We start from the raw sequence: 21699 nt of genomic DNA, 5'->3' as shown, positions 1-21699 counted from the left end.
ACATTTTGACCCCATTTCTCACTGACATTAACTAGTTGCTTTTAGTAATTGTGCATTTCTAGCACTCTCTGGACTCAAGTATGTACTGCTTAGCATTTAAATCTTTAACCAGTGTACTTTTATCACTGGAAAAGCATTTGAACAAACTAAGTTTCTTTTATAATGTACATTTAAAACAACAGAGAAGTATTATATTATCGAACAGATCAGACATGACACAAATTGCAGGATTTACAAAGAAAACATACACAGCCGTTTGACGATGTTAAACTTTTTGGAGAACAATTAAACACAATAACAGCCTACTTTGCTGTTGATGGCTTTTTAATCCAACACATTTTTATCAATGCACACACATCGTACACAGTTCAACTCTACATGCTGCTCTGCCATACATCACAGTTCTTAGTTTGTACATTCTCAGAATGAAAAGCAGTGCGTTTTCCTTACTTTATTTTCCCTACAGTGTTTTACGGACGGTAATCAGGGCCATTCATAAGGGCCTGTCATTCGTCCCTTTTCAGAATGGATGTCTGGAGGTCAAGGGTCAAGACCAGGTTGACTTTGGCACATATGGGTTATGACAGCTGAATACAAAACCCCACAGACGAGGGAGTCCAGGAGCTTCTGTGCTTCTCAGGCAGGTGTGCCTCCACAGAGATCTTAATGCGAGGTTAAGCTCAGGTTTAGGTCGAACAGAAACATGCATAACACTTTAGCATTTCTACTGTAACTGTAACAATGGCTCTCTGCAGGAGAAGTTGACACAGACACACAATGGTGGGAATCACACACTGTGGACACCCGCCGAAACAAGAGGGCTGGCACGGGATCCTGAGTCTCAAGGCTTACAGGTTCACAGAAAGGCCTAGTGATGGTAGTCCTTCTTACTCTGGGGACGGTTACCCAGGATTTTGTCGATATCTGAGGCCACGAGAGCAGTGATCTTTGGAAGAACCTGTAAGCGAGAATGTAGATCTAATTACTAAAACACATGGGATGAATTCAAATAAAATTCATCTTGATTTTTAGTTGTTTTAAATTATTTTAATGCTTGTTTAATCTAAATATTTTTAAGTCATCTTGAAGCCCCGTTACAAGTTTTCTCCATGGTCGAGGAAGACTGTGTCTAAATTCTAGTCCAACCATTTCGTCAAGCTAGAAACTACATAAAACCATCTTTATCTGAAGCCGATTTAGTTGGATCTCTTATCAGTGTGTGAAATTTTGCCTTGGCACATAAAAATTACATCAAGCAATATCCTGTTTTTGATGTTTTAAATGTAAATTAACCATGTGAGATTCAGAAGATAGGTGTTAAGAGATGAAAGCACAGAGCTGTAACAGGCCACCAGAGTTTGTGGGATGGCAGTGATTCCATAGTGTGTTTGAGATGTTTTGATAAAACTCTTGCCTGTATCGCCCCCAGGTTCTCAGTGAGCTGTGCAGGGTTGGAGGTCCCCAGGAGAACAGAACTCACTCCTTCATTACGGAGGCACCAGGCTACAGAGGAACACACAGAATAGATTTATAAGGAATCTGTCATTTAGTCCTACATGTATGAAAGTTTCAAGCCAGTGAATCATGGGAATCTCAATTGAGCTGGTGGGATTCTGATCGGGTGCTGCAGCCAAATGCTACTGGAAGGATTGTTGATACAGGATTTTTTTAACAGTACAGTTTTTTTTTTACAAAATATTTTTTGTCTATCAAACTGTTTACATTGAGAAAAAAAAATACAATAAAATTAATTTTTAAGTATTTTTTCATACATGTATTATTATTATTATTAATAATAATAAATATATAACATAAACAAATAAAGCAAAATTTAAATAATTATTGACTATTTAAAAAAATACACATATGAACACATTTTTTCAGAAAATATTTATTATCATTATTATTAATAAACAAAAATAAAACTACATAGAAATAAAAATACACAATAAATAGATAATTAAAAATATTTCATAAATAAATTATATATAATACATTTTTGAATAGAATATTACCCACCACCACATTTATTAAAACATACATTAAAACTGTAAAAGAGTCACCATCAAGATTTTCCAAATCATAAAAATGCTTCCAACTAAAAAAAAAAAAGCCAAGTTTGTTTTTCATTAAGTATGTAATTGTATGTCTTTTTTTTCAACCCTCAGATTTGGTGACTTTAACGCTCTGTGGATTAATGTCAAGGTTTGTTTCTCAGTCAGGAAATGTGCATGAAAGCAGAAATTCAGTATTTTACTCTATGTAAACAGTGACAGTTGAGTCACTATGGCAGTGATAATGTATGTTGCACTTTGTGACAGTTGAAGTGAAAAAGTTATTTTGACCTACCGATGGCAAGTTGTGGCAGGGTACAGCTGAGCTTCTCAGCTATGTGGGTCAATTCCTTAAGCTTCGCCTGCTGCTTTCTGCCATCCTCGCTCAGAATCTTCTCCTTCAGCCACTGGTATGACTGCAGAGAGAGAAAGAGAGAGAGAGTGAGACAAGCACAGAAAATCTGCCCTGACAGACCTGCCACCCTCATCGCTGTATACTAGCTGAAGGTGTAATCTATGAACTATATGAGCTCCTAAATCACTGGCACTAGAAATCTGGCACTATTCAGTTGGATAAATATCAGTTTAATCAACAGATATCCATCCTTATGTCTTGAGGAAATTATGTGTCTGCCATGACACACAGGATTAAAGGAATAGTTCACCCAAAAATCAAAATGTAATTTACCATTACATCATTCGCTCATCAATGGATCCTCTGCAGTGAATGGGTGCCGTCAGAATGAGAGTCCAAACAGCCGAAGCAACTATTTAAAAACTATTTCAAGTTAAAATGCCTTGATGGATTTGTTTCTTACAAACACTGAGCTTTTTGCTTCACAAGACGTTGATTGATAAACTGGAGTTGTGTGAATTACTTGTGGATTTCTGTGATGTTTTTATCCGCTGTTTGGACTCTCGTTCTGACGGCACCCAGAGGATCCATTGGTGAGCAAGTGATGTAATGCTAAATTTCCCCAAATCTATTCTAATGAAGAAACAAACTCATCTACATCTTGGATAGCCTGAGGGTGAGTACATTTTCAGCAAACTCATCTTTGGCTGAACTACTCCTTTAAAGTACCTTCAAAGAGGCCCTGGAGGATTCTGGGATGCCGTTTTCATATTTCCCTGTGATGATGCCGCAGGCTAGAGGAGACCAGGATACCACACCAACACCTGCGGTGCAAGACTGTGTCTTTAGGCTGTGTCATAGATCATATTTTAATCATGTGTGTTTATGTGTATATACAATTTGTGTTTGTTTGTACCAATCTTATGGTAAAGCTCAGGCAGTTGCATCTCCACTTTATCCCTCTGGAATAAATGATATTCGGCCTGTTCACACACAGGAGGAATCAGATTAAACTGCCTCGCTACAGAATACGCCTCCTACAGGGAGAGAGAGATGACAAAAATGAGAAGAGAATGATATGAATGAATAAAGACAAGAAAACAACAACAACTGTAAATACCCAGACAGATACTGACATGGACAATTAAAAACAACCAAATAATCTTGAAGACGGGTTTAATATGCATTAAATACGACAGTATAAAATAATTTAATCATCAGGACTGACTTAAATAACAAAAGGAAGCATTAAGGAAAAGTGCACAGAAGTTTGTCCTCTCCACTCACCATGATCTCCATCGCTGACCAGCGTGACGTGCCCCAGTACATGGACATGCCATGGTTAATGACATGCGTCATGGCTCTCACTATCTCTAAAAGACAAAACACACATGTACAAACAAAAATATCAGCCAAGCTTCTGGATTGGTTTGCTTTACAGATCCACTGTGCCAGAGAAATCATTTGTGTCTGGTCACCATTAGATGGCGCTGTGTACATACTCTCCTTTCGTTGAGTTGACATGTCTATTAAGTAAGCAGCTTGTATTTCATTAAGTAATTTAAAAGTATGGGAACTCAGAAAATGCATATTTGTACACTTACTGATTTACAGATCCAGTTGTACAGTAACAATACTGAAAAGACATCACTTTGCATCATTACGCAGCTGTCTGGCACATGGTAAAGGATATAACCAATAAACAAGGTCAACACATTATTAATTAAAGTTATTCTGCAGTGTTACAGATAAAACCTATCAAATGTATAATAGAGGCTCCCTGAATTGTAAAAATCAACTTATTCTAGCCAAATGCTAAAATAAGTCAGATTAAATCAAGCAGTTCCCTCCTGAAAGGACAACACTTCAGTCTGTGTGCACTGAATTTATTTAATACACGAGTTTCACAATTTGAGTTGAATTACTGAAATAAATGAACTTTTCCACGACATTCTAATTTATTGAGATGCACCTGTATTTAGCCAATTTAGCCATGTTTTGGGGGAGGCTTATTTTGAGATTGTGTTGTCAGAAAAGGTTGCTCATTTTTCCTGTGAGATCCACAAAAGATAAATGCTAATAATATAAAAGAGCTGAAGCTATTTCACAGCTGTCTGAATTAACAGGATTAAACATGAGAAGCACTTCAGCTGTAAGTCAAACTGACACAACAGCTCTATATCTCACTAAGCAAGTGTTATTGTACAAGGTACAATAATTTTAAACTTCTCTGTATTGTATATTCAAGTGTAGCAGCACAATTTTATTCATCCCAAAGTACTCCAGACATACTAACGAATGAAAATATTTTTCCATTATTTACACATTCTTTTTGTAAGACGTAAAATACTTTGTTCATAATTTATTATTAAATTAAATTATAATTTTTTTCATTATTATTTATCACTGGCATCCTATACTACCTATAGTTCAGAACCAGCCTGTAACCTGGAGAATAGTCCAGTGCAAATTGCTACCAGCACTATTCTCATGGCTGTGTTTGCACCATTATCTGATTTGCATAATTCCTTAAGTGAACTGAGTGCTAAAGCACATGCAAATAAGCAACGGCAGGAATCCTCACCCGAGAATCACAAATGGGCATCAAGGCCTTGTTAACCCAACTTTACCCTTAAGAAATTGCCCTCAATTCATAGTCCAACTGGTGAGTAAATCCATTTTACTCAATGAGTTATAATTAGGATAATGGCCCACATGATGGTTTTTAAGAGGGGATGGGCATATTGAACCTTAAAGGTGGGGTATGTATTTTTTCAAAAACGCTTTAAAAAACTGAGTCATGCAGAGTACCAAAACAAACTTGTAGCCAATCAGCAGTAAGGGGCGTGTCTTCTCATGATGGTGAGGAGAGAGCGCTCAGTGCACAGGACGGACATTTGCCGAGCCGAGTGACGACAGAAAGATAGAGATGGCGGATAAAAAACAAAAGAGGAAAACGTCTGCGGAACGATAAGGCAAGAAGTAGGACCCGTGTAAATATCGGATCAGCTTTCCAGCACTGGAGAGAACTCAAGGAGCGGAAGGCCTGCGATCGGACGCCGAGGTTGCTTTGTTTCTTCTCGATAGGTGAGTAACATTGGTTTTGCTTTGTTTCACAGAACTAATATATGCTGGCTTTTTCTTGAATATGCTCGTGTGTCATGTTCGCTTGTTTGTTCATCTGCAATCGTATTGTCGTTCCCTTCAGCTATGATAAAGACACATTCATTTCCACACCCTAAGCCTGGTGCGTCTAAACCTCCTCCACTGTCTGTTTCAAGCGTCAGCTCCCAAAGTGTGTCCGAAAAGTAAGATAATATGTTTAATATAGCACAGCAGATAATAAATACAGCAGATTCCACCATAATCGTTGCCTGGGTTGCGTACGTATGTGTGGGGCGGAGCTATCAAAATAGGGGCGAGACCCTTTTGTGGTAGGGGCGTGTTTGTTTTGGTCATTTGAAATATCAACATTGGCTACCAGAAATCACTTGCCCCACCTTTAACGCACTGAGGAAGGCCCAGTGCCAGGACATTTGTGTTTTTATCATCCAGTGGAACTTAGAGGAATTTAACTATCCATCTGTTTGTCAACCATCATCCTTTTTTAATCTTATTTCAAAAACAAAGAATTAATATATTTAAAAAACTGCTCTGTTCACAGCAAGTCAGCGACCCGTTTCAGTGCATATCTCTTTAAATGATAATGAGCTACTGCTCACCCCACCCCTCTCTTCCATGGGGCTTGTTGATGCAAGATGCTGAATTGCTGCCTAGGACTCCATATATATGGCTCAGAGGTGGTCTTATTCAAATAGCTAGCTATCTACATAGAAACCGGCTGTAAACTGAAACAGCTCGCTGGATGACACAGGTTCAGACTCAGACAGCCCATAACAAACTGGCTGCGTGTTTTCTTTTCAGCTTTTCTGAGCTGGCAGACACGCCAGCAACCTAACTAAGTGCAAAAAAGCTAAAAAAGTGAAAATTTCATCCGATGTCCCCTTTAAATGCTGAAACATGCTGACAACATCAAAAATTTATTTACATTTTAGAAACGTAAAAAAGTTACAAAATGTTTGCATAAATTACTAATAACTACAAATAAATTACTTTAAATATAACTAAAATTATAAATTTACTATAATTTATTAAAGTAAATATAATTATAAATTAAAATATAAATGATAAATAACTAAAAATAAATTAATTAAATTTGCATAGTTAAATTTTACTATTACATATTAATTGAATGATGACAGAATTTTCTTTCATTTCAACATTTTTAAGTTAGGTAAAATCATGTAATCACAGAACAGAATGAAAAAGTTAATCATGTCAAACGTGTTAAATAAATATAATGGCTTTACATTATCGTAACAGTTTGAGTTTGCAATTGAAATATTATTAGATTTTGTTTTAAGATTTAAGATTTTAAGATTTAGAAATTTGCTTATTTAATAGTGGCTTAAGATGTATTTTATAGTTTATAAATATTTATTCTTCATTGTTTAATTATTATATTATATTAATATTAAGTATTTATTATTAATATTAGCACTACAACTAATATAAATAACAGCTACAACAAAAATAGTAAACAAACAACAAAATCATAATAATAATAATGACAATTATTATTATCATTGTTGTTGTTAAGTACAACAACTATTATTATTATTATTATTGTAGTGACAACAACAACAATAATGGTCATTGTCATTACTGTTGTTGTTATTATTATTATTATTATTATTATGTTATTATTATCCCTGCAACTAATATAACAGCAGCAACAACGACAATGGCCATTATTTTTGTTGTTTTTTAATAAAAATAATAGTAATTATTATTATTGTAGTGACGACAACAACAACAACAATAATAATTAGTAGTAGTAGTAGTATTTGTGCATATCAATCTGTTTGAGTTTACTTATTAGTATAACAAAAACTTTTGCGACTTAGCAAGCACTGTATTTCCGTCAGGAAATGCAAATGTAGTTGCTTTGGCTTTGCTGTTGTTCTGAGTGAATGTTTGTTTAATATACATTATTTATGAACAGGTTGTCACGCTGTATTTCTGGAGGAGATATGATCATGCCTATTTCTGTCCTGGCTTCTCTTCCGTGGGGCATCAACACTAGATATGTGAATATATATGTATATGGCTCAGAGGTGGTCTTATTCAAATAACTAGCTATCTACATAGAAACCGGCTGTAAACTGAAACAGCTCGCTGGATGACACAGGTTCAGACTCAGACAGCCCATAACAAACTGGCTGCGTGTTTTCTTTTCAGCTTTTCTGAGCTGGCAGACACGCCAGCAACCTAACTAAGTGCAAAAAAGCTAAAAAAGTGAAAATTTCATCCGATGTCCCCTTTAAATGCTGAAACATGCTGACAACATCAAAAATTTATTTACATTTTAGAAACGTAAAAAAGTTACAAAATGTTTGCATAAATTACTAATAACTACAAATAAATTACTTTAAATATAACTAAAATTATAAATTTACTATAATTTATTAAAGTAAATATAATTATAAATTAAAATATAAATGATAAATAACTAAAAATAAATTAATTAAATTTGCATAGTTAAATTTTACTATTACATATTAATTGAATGATGACAGAATTTTCTTTCATTTCAACATTTTTAAGTTAGGTAAAATCATGTAATCACAGAACAGAATGAAAAAGTTAATCATGTCAAACGTGTTAAATAAATATAATGGCTTTTAACATTTTTAATTCATCTATGAATTCAATATTTTCTGAACTAAACGTTTTCATAGTATTTGTACGCCCAATGTTTTTCATACATAAAATGCTTATGTTTTACTTTAATAATGTACATTTCAGTGTCCATGCAAACATATGAAATATTCAGTAAGGTTGCATTAAATTGATCAAAAGTGACAGTAAAGACATTTATAATGTTACAAAGGATTTCTATTTCAAATAATGTTCTACTGAACTTTCTATTCATCAAAGAAAAAAATTGTCATGGTTATGACAAAAATATTAAGCAGCACAACTGTTTTCAACATTGATACCAAATCAGCATATTACAGTAGAATGATTTCATGAGGATCATGACACTGAAGACTGGAGTAATGATGCAGAAAATTCAGCTTTGCCATTACAAGAATAAAGTGCATTCTAAAATATATTAAAACAGTTATTATTTCACAACATTATATTTTAGATTTTTGATTTGGGGGGGTGGGGTGGGGGGGATTACCAATGAGATCATGCATAATGCGAACAGACAACAGTGTTTGTGTTGTCATACACTTGATGTATATGATGTTGGTGTATATATATACGTTTGACAGCGCTACTCTGTAGCCAACAGGAACACCATCTGTTCTGACATCCTCAAGGCATTACTGTTCTGAATCATTACCAGCAGCCAGAGACCTTTACTGCTGTTCTGCATTCAGTTCAGTACCTAAGCAGCGAGTACCAGATCCACTCTAAAACGCCTCCATCAAGAGCTCATAAAGCTGCTTTATTGCTTCATCATTCAGATTTTCATATGCGAAGAGCTGCTTTTCTCTGTCTCATCAGTGTTTTGACTCCAGGCGCTTTACTCTGGCCATTACTCTGCTATGATCTGGACTTTGTTGTGTGTCCACTGACGTGTTTCATCTTCACTACACATGCCACCAGTGAATGATGTCTGTGGGACGCTCTTCATCTGACAGCGTGTCGCAGGGCTGCCCTAGTCTCATCAAATGGCACGCCTGAGGACCAACAGTCCCTTCCCAGACCGTCAGATGCATATTGCACAAAAATTGGAAAGCACTTACTTGGTCTGGCAGGCTCTAATCTGATTGGCTGGCATCTTCTGGGAGTAAAGACACATAGTTTTTTTTTTATTCCACTAACAAAAAAAAAATTGTGTTTACAGATAGAGAGAGAGACACTGGGGCCCAGGAATTAAAAGGAATTTTAGAGTATAAAGAAAAATATTAAAAGAACTATAAATTTTTTGTTATGTATTTTAACTAACTGCAAATAATATTTTTATTTTAAAATATACACACATTCACTCTTAATCATATGCCTAATATGCCGAAAACAACTCTGTTAATGTTTCTTGTCTCTTCACATTCAGATGAATTAAATAAATCAGAATCATATAAATTACATATTTTCAATTCACTAACAAAATGGCAACATTTGACAAAAAGTTGAATAGTTTGTCACTGTCAGCCATTTAACATTTCTATTGTAAAACAGAAATGGGGGGGGGTCTTTACGAAGGGGGGTCTTTTACGGGAGAGCACAAATGTTTTGCGAGAGAACACAAAGATTCTTGGGGGAACACAAATGTTTTCTGAGAGAATGCAAATGTTTTGAAATATAATTTTTCCTCCCATCACCATGGCCGTGTAGAGCCTCTATTTGAGGGTATGCAAATGATGACAGAATTTTCATAATTAGGTGAACTATTCCTTTAATTTACACCAGTCTGTTTTTGTGATATTTCAGAAATCTCAGTGCCTAAAACAAAACTGTGGTCAGTTACATGTTATGCCAGTCAGGTCTTTCCTGTCTAAGTGGGCAGGCCATAGTTCAGTGTAGAACAATCCTTATACCATGGCTCAATGTATGAACGTGAGAAACAAAAGAAAAACGGCAAGAGAAGGTGAAAGGAGATTTAAAAAAGAACAGAAGAGTAGAAAACAGCAGCCAAATCTACCTCAGTACATAATGAAAATGAAAGCCCACACCCACTCTCTCATTACGAACTCTGTGTGTGGGTGAGAATGGAGGAGAAAAAGCCAAGTGAACGTCAGCTAAGCACAACAATACATCTGCTCAAGAAAAGAGAGAGCAAGACAAAAACACAGGAAGCCAGAGGCACATGTCAGTGTGAACAAAAATGAATGGTTCTTCAGCAAACTATCGTATAGTTTCTTCTCACGAGAGACTGAGGACTTCAGCTCAGCTCTGATGGAACATCTGAACAGCAGAACCCTGAAGTATTAATCTAATGTAATGTGGATGTCTGGGGTTTCTGCAGCGCGTAGGCTGTAGCGTGCGAGTGCAGATGCGTCATACCCACGTGTCCCCTCTGATTTTTCAGTGGATTTTAATAGCAACTTCCCCAAAAAATATTTGTATGTTTGATAAATCAAGTTGAATTATTGTTGTAAAACAAACAAACAAAAAATATAGGGGAAAAAAACAGAAATCATCCATTCATATTCAGTATTTGGTCAGTCCAGCAGTTGCAGCCTTTCAACTTTGTCACAACTTTGCTTGGTTTAATTTAAGAAACCATATATGTTCAGGTTTAAAAGACTTATAGTTGGTAAGAGTTGGCAAGATTTTTAATGCCTTTTTTTAACCAAGGCTTTGATTAAATACAGTAAAAACAGTAAAATTGTGGAGTATTATTACTATTTTTATTAACTATTTTCTATTTTAATATAGTTTAAAATGTAATTTATTCCTGTGATGGCAAAGCTGAATTTCCAGCATAATTAATCCAGTCTTCAGTGTCACATGATCCTTCAGAAATCATTCTATGCTGATTTGATGCTCAAGAAACATTTCTTACTCTTATCAATGTCATAAACAGTTGTGCTACTTAATATTTCTGTGGAAACTGTGGTATATATATATTTTTTTTTCTTTGATGAATAGAAAGTTCAAAAGAACAGCAATCATTTAAAATAAAAAACTTTTGTGACAAAAAACTGACCCAGAATGCACCAAACAAGATCAACTGTAAGTGCTCTAAACAGCAGTAGAATTATGCCTAATCATTACCCATAATGCTTAGCAAACTCAGTCACGTTTAGAAAGTATCCTGGTGCCACCACACTTCTTAATAAGGTATTAGTCATTCTGTGCTGCATGTAGTTGTGTCATATGATAGCTTGATTTGATTTGTGTGTGTGGGAACAGAGAGACAGTGTGCTGTATGATTTTGATTTGTGGCTTTAATATTTCTACTATAGACTGATGTGGACGATTCAAACACAAATAGGTCATTTGAGATTTGTGGAAACAGCCAGTAGCTGCTTAGTCTACAATATCAGATAAACACTACTAAAGACAGATATGTGTTTGGTGTTTATTAAAACGGCAACAAATATTACAGGTCATGAGGGCATTATAGAGTAAGACTGTATTCATTCAATTATGAACATGACCTATATATATATATACACAGAGACTGTATATACAAGTTATGTTCTATTGACAGCATCCATGACATACTTTCAATTACTGTAGAAAATAATTACAGTATTTCCCTCAGTTTGTAAAAAGCAAACAAAATGACATTTACACTAATGCACTGAAAATGAAAGGCTATAGGGTACTGCACTGCACCAAAACATTAAAAATAACCTTGTCTGTGTAAAATTCTATCCACATATTATATAAACTACTTCTTATATAAACTATTTCTACTGTTAAAAAGATTTATACAGATTTCATCTTACTTTTTGGTCAAATAAATATAAGCAACTGCACTAATTGCATATTTTCTTTCTCAGTTTGGGCCTTTGAATAAAACTGAGGTGTTTTTTTTTTCCCCTTGAAGACCATATATGTACAGTACTAAAATATAAAATATTGATGATCTCATGTCTATTTCACAAAGCTCAGCAACAACATGGCAAACACATTAACAGGTCTCCAGGGAGGCCCTGGGTAGTAAAATTTGTTCTCAGTTCAGTACCAAAATGTTCTTTCATTAAAATAGCCTACTATCATTATCTTCCCATGAGGATTTAACTGTATGTGCCAAGAACACATTTCACATCAATTTGGATTAAAATCATTCCAGCATCGATGGTAGAACGATGATTAAACGTTTTACTTTGTTAGATCTTCTGCTTTCCCCCACCGCGGCTTTAAAGCTGTGATTTGCACGGAGAGTCCACTTAAGATTATCCTCACACTGTAGGAAGTCTATGCTTTACTTTTCTGGCTTGTAACCCTGATGCTAAATGTGTTTACATGTTGATAAGACTCACTCATACAGACAGGAAAAATCCTAACGTAGTCCAATGGCAGAAATCAGGTGTGTGTTGTCCCCAAAAGATAGCTAAATCTAACGTAACCTCTCTATTGGACATTTGGGGATGTCCTGAATAGAACAGAATAGAATGCTCCACATTAAAACAATATAAGCAGTATGTCCTCCTTTAGATTGTAGTAAACATGTATTAGACTGTGTGTGTAACTGGTATTCCCTACATTATGGGGACCAAATGTCCCCAAAAGGATAGTAATACCAGTAAATTTGGACCTTGTGAGGACATTTTTTTGGTCACCATGAGGAAAACAGCTTATAAATCATACAGTGTTTTAATGAAGTGTTTTGAAAATCTAAAAATGGTTTAAGGGTAGGGTTAGGGTAAGGGGGTTGAAAATACAGTTTGTACAGTATAAAAACCATTATGCCTATGGAATGAACTCATAGTGATATGAAAACCTGTGTGCGTGTAAGAGAGAAAGGGTTTGGCGTTTGGAGACACAGCAGGGAAAGAGCAGCTTAAAAATACACTATGTACCCCATGGGCAAGTCTCTAATCCCCCTCAGAGAGAGAGAGAGAGAGAGAGAGAGAGAGAGAGAGAGAGAGAAGACTATAAGAAGTAGACTTCCTGAGCACTGCAGTGCCACAGAATTTGAAAGGGAGTGAGAGAGAGGTTAGACTGGGATTATGAAAAATGGCCTCCTGAGATGTATGGAAATAGCACCCTACATCCTGTTTTACACACACACACACACACACACACACACACGCACACGCACGTGCACACACACACACACACACATGCACACACGCACACAAACACAATTTAGACCTAGTATGCAGAAAAAAACAGACTTTTGCCAAGGCCCCAAGCACAGGGTCACAGTAAACACACACCGTTCCAAGGTTTGGGGCCATCGGGATTTTAAAAAAGAAATTAATAGGCTACTTTTATTCAGCAAGGATGCATTAAATTGACTAAAAGTGACAGTAAAGACATATAAAAGATTTTGTTTTCAAATGAATGCTTTCCTTTTGAACTCATCAAAGATTTGAAGATTTTGAAATTCATCAAAGATTCCTGAAATTATCCTGTATTATGAATTTCACACAAATATTAAGCAGCACAACTGTTTTCAACACTGATAAGAAAAACATGTTTCTTGAGCAGCAAATCAGCCTATTACAATGATTTCTGAAGAATCATGTGACACTGAAGACTGAAGTAATGGCTGCTAAATATTCAGCTTGGCCATGACAAGAATAAACTACACCTTATAATATATTCAAATAGGAAAAAAATTATAATATTTCACAATATTACCGTTTGATCAAATAAATGGTGAGCATAAGAGACTTCTTTCAAGAAACATTTTTAAAAATTTAACCGACCCCTCACACTTTTGAACAGTAGTGTCCTTAAACTGTGTTCTAGCATTGCTTGGGTGGTAACAAATAGAGTTTCCTTCAAATGTCTGCCATTATTCAGGTAGCTAGGTTAAAAAAAAATCAACTTTACCCTGCTCAGCAAGACTCTCTTTAAACTGCTGCACTGCTATTACAGTAAAGAGAAACTTGCTGACAGTTTATGCTAATGCTATAGCAGCTCTTGCGACAGTTCTATACAAGCAATGCATACTTGCATTTCTTTACGAATTGCCTCTAACCCATTTTTAGAATGCAATGATGCACAAAATAGAGCTTGCAAAGCTAGAAGCATCAGTGTAGTGACACATGTTTTGGACCTAAGCCTCACCTACCTTCCATAGGAGTGTTGCTATCAGGGCGATTGGCAAAAACCACATCCACATACTCCAGCTGTAACCTCTGCAAAGAACCCTTCAGACCTACAGAGAGAAAACACAGAGAGAAAGCATAAGAAAATGTGCATGTTTTTTTGTATTCAGAGTATAATTTGTTTGGTCATTGTGAAAGTGAATCCAAAATCGCATCTAAATCCACTAGAAAAGATGGTCTGGGATACGTTTAGTATGCTGCAGGAAAGACGCTCATCAAATAACAGCTTCAATTTTGGTCTGTTCCTCACACAAAACTATCAAATGGTTTGGATATGACATGGAATATAATGCATGAGTTGTATGAATCACATTTGTGATAATTCTATGCTGCTTTTTTCATTTTTGGAGCTCAAACAGCCCCAATTTCCATTCACTTTCATTCAAAGAGTAGTATAAACATTCTGCCTAATACAATATTTGTTGTTTTGTGGGGAAAAAAAGGTTTGAAGCAACATGAGGGCAAGTAAATTAACTTTCATTCAGCTATGAAACAGGAAAGATTAAAAATGATGACACAATCTCATATAGTTGCCTAAGGACCTACATTCATTCTTAGCTGCTATCTGACAGCCAGAAGTGTGAAAAGACATAGAGGGATGAGAGGAGAGAGGAAGCTCAGACAGAGCAAAAATAGGATCAGGTGAGCAGCTGAGAGAGGATTAGAAAAGTACAGCTTTGTAGACACCAGAGAAGAGGAAGAGAAACACGATGAGGAAGCAGAAAAAGGATGAATGATTGAGTCTGACTGTCATCATTGCCCCATTCAGAAACAGAGAGAGAGACAGAGAACACTGAGGGACAGTTCATAACATACATTATGCACTGTAAGCAATATGTTTCTTTGTGTTTATCTATATACACGACTGAGGTGAGACCCTTGAGAAAGGCACCGAACACCCAACTGCTCCCTGGGCTCCACAGCACTGGCTGCCCACTGGGTGTGTGTTCACGGTGTGTGTGTGTGCATGTTTGTTCACTACTCACTGCTGTGTGTGTGCTCTTGGATGGGTTAAATGCAGAGCACAAATTCCAAGTATGGGACACCATACTTGGCCACACGTCACGCCCTATCCTTTCCAATATAGGCTTTTTTTTAAATTATCAAGAATATTGTGAAAATGGTGATACTAGAACTATATCAGTGCTTGTTTCAAACTTGTAGAAATTCAAAACTGGTATTACTTTAACTATGAACACAAAACAGTACAGATGTATAATATCGACCATTATATTAGTTATCGGCCGTAAAAAATTACATATTTACTGTATAAAACATATAAATATATAAAAACAGTGAACCCAAAAATAATTAGCAGTTATCGTATTGACCAATATATTATTTCATCCCTTATAGACCATAACATGGCCCAAAAAGGCAATTCAGCCACACTTAAAATGAATGTCACATAAAAGTATAGACAATTATGTACACCATTCAAAAGTTTGGGATCGGTAAAATTTGTTTTGCAAATGTTTAGGAGAGTATCTTGTGCTCACAAAGTCTGCACTTTTTTGATCAAAAATACAGCAACAGCAATGTTGTGAAACATTATTACAATTTAAAATAACTGTTTTCTTTCCTAATATATGTTAAAATGTAATCTATTCCTGTGATGACAAAGCTGAATTGTCAGCAGCAGCATAAAAAAAATTAATTCTATATGATCTGATGCTCAATAAACATTCTTATTATTATCAATACCGGAAAGAGTTGCTTAATATTTTTTTGTGAAACTCATGCTACAGCATTCTTTGATGAATATAAAGTTCAAAACAACACCATTTATTTGACATAGAAATCTTTTTTAAACATTACAAATGTCTTTACTGTCACTTTTGATCAATTTCATGCATCCTTGCTGAATAAAAGTATTAATTTGTTTAAAATGTTCTGTTGTGAACCTCACAAACATCTATTCTGTCAAATGTTTTGCATGAAAAGTGCTTGTGATGTTTTACCTTTTAAATAAATGCCACTTGGTTTGACATTTTATTGATTCATGCAATGGCATTCAAACATTTTTTGATTGCTGCTTAAGTGTCCAAATACTTTTTGGGGTCACTCATCTGAACTCCACGAAAAACATTTATTCTTCGTTCTATTTAAGCTTTTCTTTCAAATAATACACACACTGTACTGTAGCTTTTCTTATTTCATACACCTGTATTTAAGTACTGTGAAAGTAATGGACTGGCAAAACTTTACAGTCATGCCAATAAATCTTGGCTGAAAGAGAAAAGAGAAAGCGCAAACACACCAGGTGTGTTGAAACAAAGTTGTCAGATAGCTTTCAGGTGAACAGACGCTGGCATGATTACTCTGCCATACTGAAATTAATCTGACAGATAAACCCCACACTCCTCCTTTCACAAAAATACTGTAATCCAGCCAATCTCAGACTCATTAATCAGGCCTGTGCTCACGGAGCGCGCCCTTGCATCCGTCACGGCTCTAATCAGTCAGAATTTTCTGGGTTTGTGGAGGAGATATTCTTAGCAGGGAGCTTTTTTTAAAGTACATAGAGGATAAACAGACGTTTCTTTCTAGCCCACAAACAATGTCAAACAAACACAAGCAAGGAGGGCAGAGAGAGGCGAGCCAGAAAGGAACACTACACACAAGCTGGAGTGATAAAAATAACTTGGAGAACAGGAGGGAGGGAGGGTGGGACGAGCGCAGCATGTGAATGATTCAATTAGTTTCATGAAATACAAACAGTGAATTTTCTCAATCTGAAAGTGATACAGAAATGGCATTACAGATATTAAACTCTCTGAAAATCAGTCGTCCGCCTCTGTCTCATAGAAATACAGTAATAGAGCAGAGATAAATCTGAATATTATTACACATTTCCACTCTTGATCAAGCACTCAATTAAAGATTATGATTTCAAACACTTATAATTTCATGTGGTTGATAATCGAAATATGCAAATACGCCATTTTAATTATGCATGAGGCTATTAAGGCAATATGAATTCAGCCATGCAAGTCTTTTAACATACTTTGTTGTGTCAGGAACATTTATTACTATTGCCATTAATCACAAGCTCATTCTTTAAAAAGAGATTATAACAATGGGTAAACAAAAATACATTACAAATAAATGAAAAGCCTTTAAAAAATGGCAGCTAAATTTGTATGTGATCAAATCTTTTTTTAAATTGTTAATTTTTTAATATTCATCAGACTTGAGATTGGATGGGTTAAGACAAATAAACTCAAAATGAATGAATAAATTATTAAATACATAAGTAAAGAAGTAGGTAAGTAAATAAATAAAATAAGATTGTCTTGATATCTTTATTATGATTTTCATGTACATGTATCTTATTTTAAAGACATGTTTACTGGAAAACAAAACAACAAACAAACATTCAGATTATGAAAATTATATTTTGAAGTGTAATAAATGTAGAAGGTAAATGGTTTCTGTATCTACAGTGCCGTGAAAAGGTTTTTGCCCCCTTCCTGTTGTAGCGTCTGGACCAATCAGACACACCATTTTTCATTTGATTTAACAAATCAATTATTCATTAGATTAACAAACATTCACAGACCCCTCACCCAATAAACATGCTGGGTGCCAGGATGTCTGCAACGACACCAGGCCACCCCTGGTCCCCATGGCAACTAATGCTGATATCACTGGTTTTATGACCCAGAGGAATGTGAGCAGGGAAAATCACTGCCTTTTCCATAGGAAGAGACACAGTGCACAGTAGAAATGGACTCTTTTCTAATTAATCCATAGGAAAACCTTTCTTTGAATGAACACACATATCCTTCAGGTCATTGTGTATGTTGTCTTTGAGATTTTATACTGTTTTATGCAGGCTTATGATCAAAACACTCATTCCTGTCATCCTGCATATATATAACCCTACCATGTTTAGTATCTATGAATTCGACTTCTGATGATCTAAACGAGCGTGTATATTATATGTTGGTACATAGGCAATATATTAGTGTCCTGAGAATCTTAAGTAATTTCGATTCAAGTTCCATATGCAAATTACCATGCTTCCACACAAAGAGTCATAAAACTCCCCAGTATCTCAAAACTCCCACTTGGGACGTCAGCCTTTCTCATTGGACAAGCCCATCTTGAGAGGCGGGAATCTTCGCAGACTTTAAAGAACTCACATTCAGTGACCCGCCCAGAGTCGATGGTTCTGTTAGGTTCTGAGAAGATGTGAGCTACAATGCTCCAGGACACACTAAGTTCGTGCCAGGCTTCGGCCTTGACTTTTCCATTCACCAAGATTCTCTGACGCAAACTGGTTCTTTTTCATCAACCAACTTCAGCAAAGATAAACTTGAACCTTCAGATTGCATCAAACCTCTCTTTCAGACAGACGAGACGTGCAAGTATTCAAACTTAGTCTTATTAATTGATACATTAGGTATCATTTGCACCTTTTTACAAAGGTGTGTTTGAACTAAGAATTTGATGTTCCGTGTGGCTAGTGAAATTTAACTCAGCTTTCTAAAATAATGTGGTTAATCACAGTTCTTTCATGATTTAAGAGGAGGGGCAAATAATTTTTCACGTAGGGAGGTAGGTTTGGACAGCTTTTTTCCCTTAATAAATTAAATCATAATTTCAAAACTGCAGTTTGTATTTACTCAGGTTATCTTTGTGTAATATTAAAATTTGTTTGATGATCTGAATCTTTTAAGTGTGACAAATATGCAAACAATTAAAAAAACAGGAAGGGGGCAAAAACTTTTTCACACCACTGTATACTGTATTTGAATCAATATTTTGGTTTGCATGTGTTACTGTATAATCGTTTATCAGAAAGGATTGAGAAAGAATCTCACACTGTTTAAGAATGAATGCTGGTGTGGGTGCTGAGGCCACACACAGTCTACTACAGTGAAAGAGAGAGAAAAAATCAATAAAGGAGGAGGGAACTAGAAAGAAAAGAAGAAAAAAAGGTTCAGGTCAATTACAAACGACAGGGGAATTAGACGAAAGAAGAAGAATCTCTACCTTCAATAATGTGCTTCCTAGAGAGCCCACGCTCTGTCTCTGCCCTAGAGAAAGAGAGAGAGAGAGAAAGAAAGAAAAAGAAAAAGAAACAAAAGAAAGAAAGCTTTATAAGCAGACTAAATCTAAGAGCCTACATCTCATGGAGAAAATGAAAGTAGATTTTATTGACAGAATGAATAGACAGATGGCAGAAGAAAAACAGACAGACAGATACTCACTTTCCTCCCCAGTACAGTTTAGTGGTGATAACCAGACTTGATCTCCTGTACACACACACACAGATTATGGACTATGTGTGAAAGCAGTGGTCTTATACATTTCTCAGCCAATGAAATTGATGATTAAAATGATAATATGAAAGAACTAAGATAAATACCTCCAACACTTCTTTTTGATAATGTTTCCTAGGATTATTTCAGCCCTGTGAAGAAGAAAGATACATTTTGAGTGCTTGCTTTGAGAGATTTTTTTCCATGGCACTGTGAGGTGAATTCACTATAGCACTACTCTATGCATATATTTAAACTTAAACTTTAAAGTTACTGTCATTTTTTTCAGGGTAAACACACCTCCTTTGTATGCATGAGTTTCATTATAGAAGTCGCCAGATTCACAAGCGTCAGCGCTATTTGCCTGATGCAGTTAACGTTGAGCTATGGGTACTGTCTATAGAAAGCTGGAGGAAATTTAAAGCTTATTTAAAATGAATGTTAGTGTACTTTTCTAGTGATCATGACAGCAGTAATTCATCAAATTATGCTCAAAGAATGGAGAAAAGCATTACAACCAGGCACGTATCCAGAATTTTGCCATTTTAAAGGTGCCTTATGACAGTGGTAGAGTGATGATGTACAGCTCCAGAAAAATATGACCACTCTAGTCTGTAGCGCCATGCACTACCTAACTGGCCAGCAAACCAATCCATGCAAATTGCATTTAGCACTAAATTTGTGGCTATGTGCATCTCAACTTGAATGCATAATTCCTTTAGTGAATTTGGTGCAAAAGCAATGTGTGCAAAAATGATGCTATCAGTGGGTGCAATTCTATCATAGTGAATTCCCTTCTGCTTCCTCTAACAGGTTTAGATGAATCAGCTTGGCAAGTTTGGATCTGAAGTTTACAGGCTGAACTGTAATCCAGGATTATTTGTGCTCTTATACACTGGCTGAATCCCAATTTGCACTTGATGCTATTCATTTAATAGGTTCTAGTATGAAAGATTTAGATTAGTTAGATAGTATGCTGAAGGTGTCTGGATGGATTTAGCCACTCTGTTTTGCTGTAAGTCAAAGGTCAAACTCACTTCCCAGCTGAATAGACCTCTGCAGTGTCAAAGAGGTTAACCCCATTTTCATAGGCTATAGTCATCAGCTGCTCTGCCACCTGCAAAACACACACACACACCAATATCAAACACTCAGCTGTCAGTCAGTATTGCAGAGAGCTCAGAAGTGTGTGTAAACGGATAACTGAGTGCTCACCTTTCTGAAAACAGTGCTGCTTAAAGGTGGGGTAAGCGATTTTTCAAAAACGCTTTAGAAAATTGATTCGGGCTGAATAGCAAAACAAACTTGTAGCCAATCAGCAGTAAGGGGCGTGTCTACTCATGATGTGGAGGAGAGAGCGTTCAGTGCACGGGACGGACATTAGCCGAGCCGAGCGACAGAAAGACAAAAGAGGAAAACGTCTGCGGAACAAAAGAAGGCTTAAGGCAATAAGGCAAGAAGTAGGACCCGTGTAAATATCGGATCAGCTTTCCAGCGCTGGAGAGAACTCAAGGAGCGGAAGGCCTTTGATCGGACACTGAGGTTGCTTTGTTTCTTCTCGATAGGTGAGTAACACCGTGTCTGCGCTGCAACAGCTAAAGTCTGTCTAGTACACTGGACGCGACAAAGTGACTGTTGAAAATCATTTGAAATCATTTGTGTCAATACGTCATAAATAGAACGCAGCAGCAGTTTTCTGTTCACAGAACTAATCGTTGTCTGGGTTGCGTACGTATGTGTGGGGCGGAGCTATCAAAATAGGGGCGAGACCCTTTTGGGGTAGGGGCGTGTTTGTTTTGGTGATTTCAAACGTCAACATTGGCTACCAGAAATCGCTTACCCCACCTTTAAATCCACTTCACATAATTCACTGTCATGTGAAGCATTTTTCTAACATTTATGTCCATCACATTTAATTTGTCCAAACCAAATTCAGGGTTGAGCTGGATTTGTACTTTTTAGACATATTGTTTTGAACCTTCACAGAATTTTTTGTCACTTTCATTCATATGGACAGTGCAGTTAGGATAGGAAGTGATGCGGAGAGAGGGACAGAATATGATCAGAAAATGCATGTTATTCTAAAGAAAAACAGTTTATCTTTGTAAGCTTTCATCAAAATGCAATGGCTTGCTCTGCCCGTGAAACAATTTTCCTTTTCGGTTGATTTCACAGAGCACTGACTGTTATTTTTCAACCCCTCCCCTCCA

The 21699-nt window shown here is 36.1% G+C and overlaps 1 protein-coding gene across 1 annotated transcript in view; it reads right to left on the bottom strand.

Annotated features, from left to right (window-relative positions):
• Nucleotides 1-640: 640 nt before the first annotated feature.
• The window catches only part of LOC107721779 (voltage-gated potassium channel subunit beta-1-like), a 36655-nt gene continuing 15596 nt past the window's right edge, over nt 641-21699 (bottom strand). The window contains exons 4-14 of the mRNA XM_016529938.1: nt 20527-20606; nt 19597-19641; nt 19439-19483; nt 19221-19264; nt 14183-14269; nt 3697-3782; nt 3326-3446; nt 3139-3233; nt 2350-2470; nt 1415-1503; nt 641-958 (exon numbers count right to left, since the gene is read on the bottom strand). Of these exons, the coding sequence (XP_016385424.1) occupies nt 869-958; nt 1415-1503; nt 2350-2470; nt 3139-3233; nt 3326-3446; nt 3697-3782; nt 14183-14269; nt 19221-19264; nt 19439-19483; nt 19597-19641; nt 20527-20606 (903 nt within the window). The 3' untranslated portion in view covers nt 641-868. The remainder of the gene's footprint in view (nt 959-1414; nt 1504-2349; nt 2471-3138; nt 3234-3325; nt 3447-3696; nt 3783-14182; nt 14270-19220; nt 19265-19438; nt 19484-19596; nt 19642-20526; nt 20607-21699) is intronic.

Source organism: Sinocyclocheilus rhinocerous, unplaced genomic scaffold (genome assembly GCF_001515625.1).
Source record: "Sinocyclocheilus rhinocerous isolate Xijiao unplaced genomic scaffold, SAMN03320098_v1.1 scaffold1112, whole genome shotgun sequence".
Classification (NCBI taxonomy): Eukaryota; Metazoa; Chordata; class Actinopteri; order Cypriniformes; family Cyprinidae; genus Sinocyclocheilus; species Sinocyclocheilus rhinocerous.
This window is presented reverse-complemented; position numbering and strand designations above follow the sequence as displayed.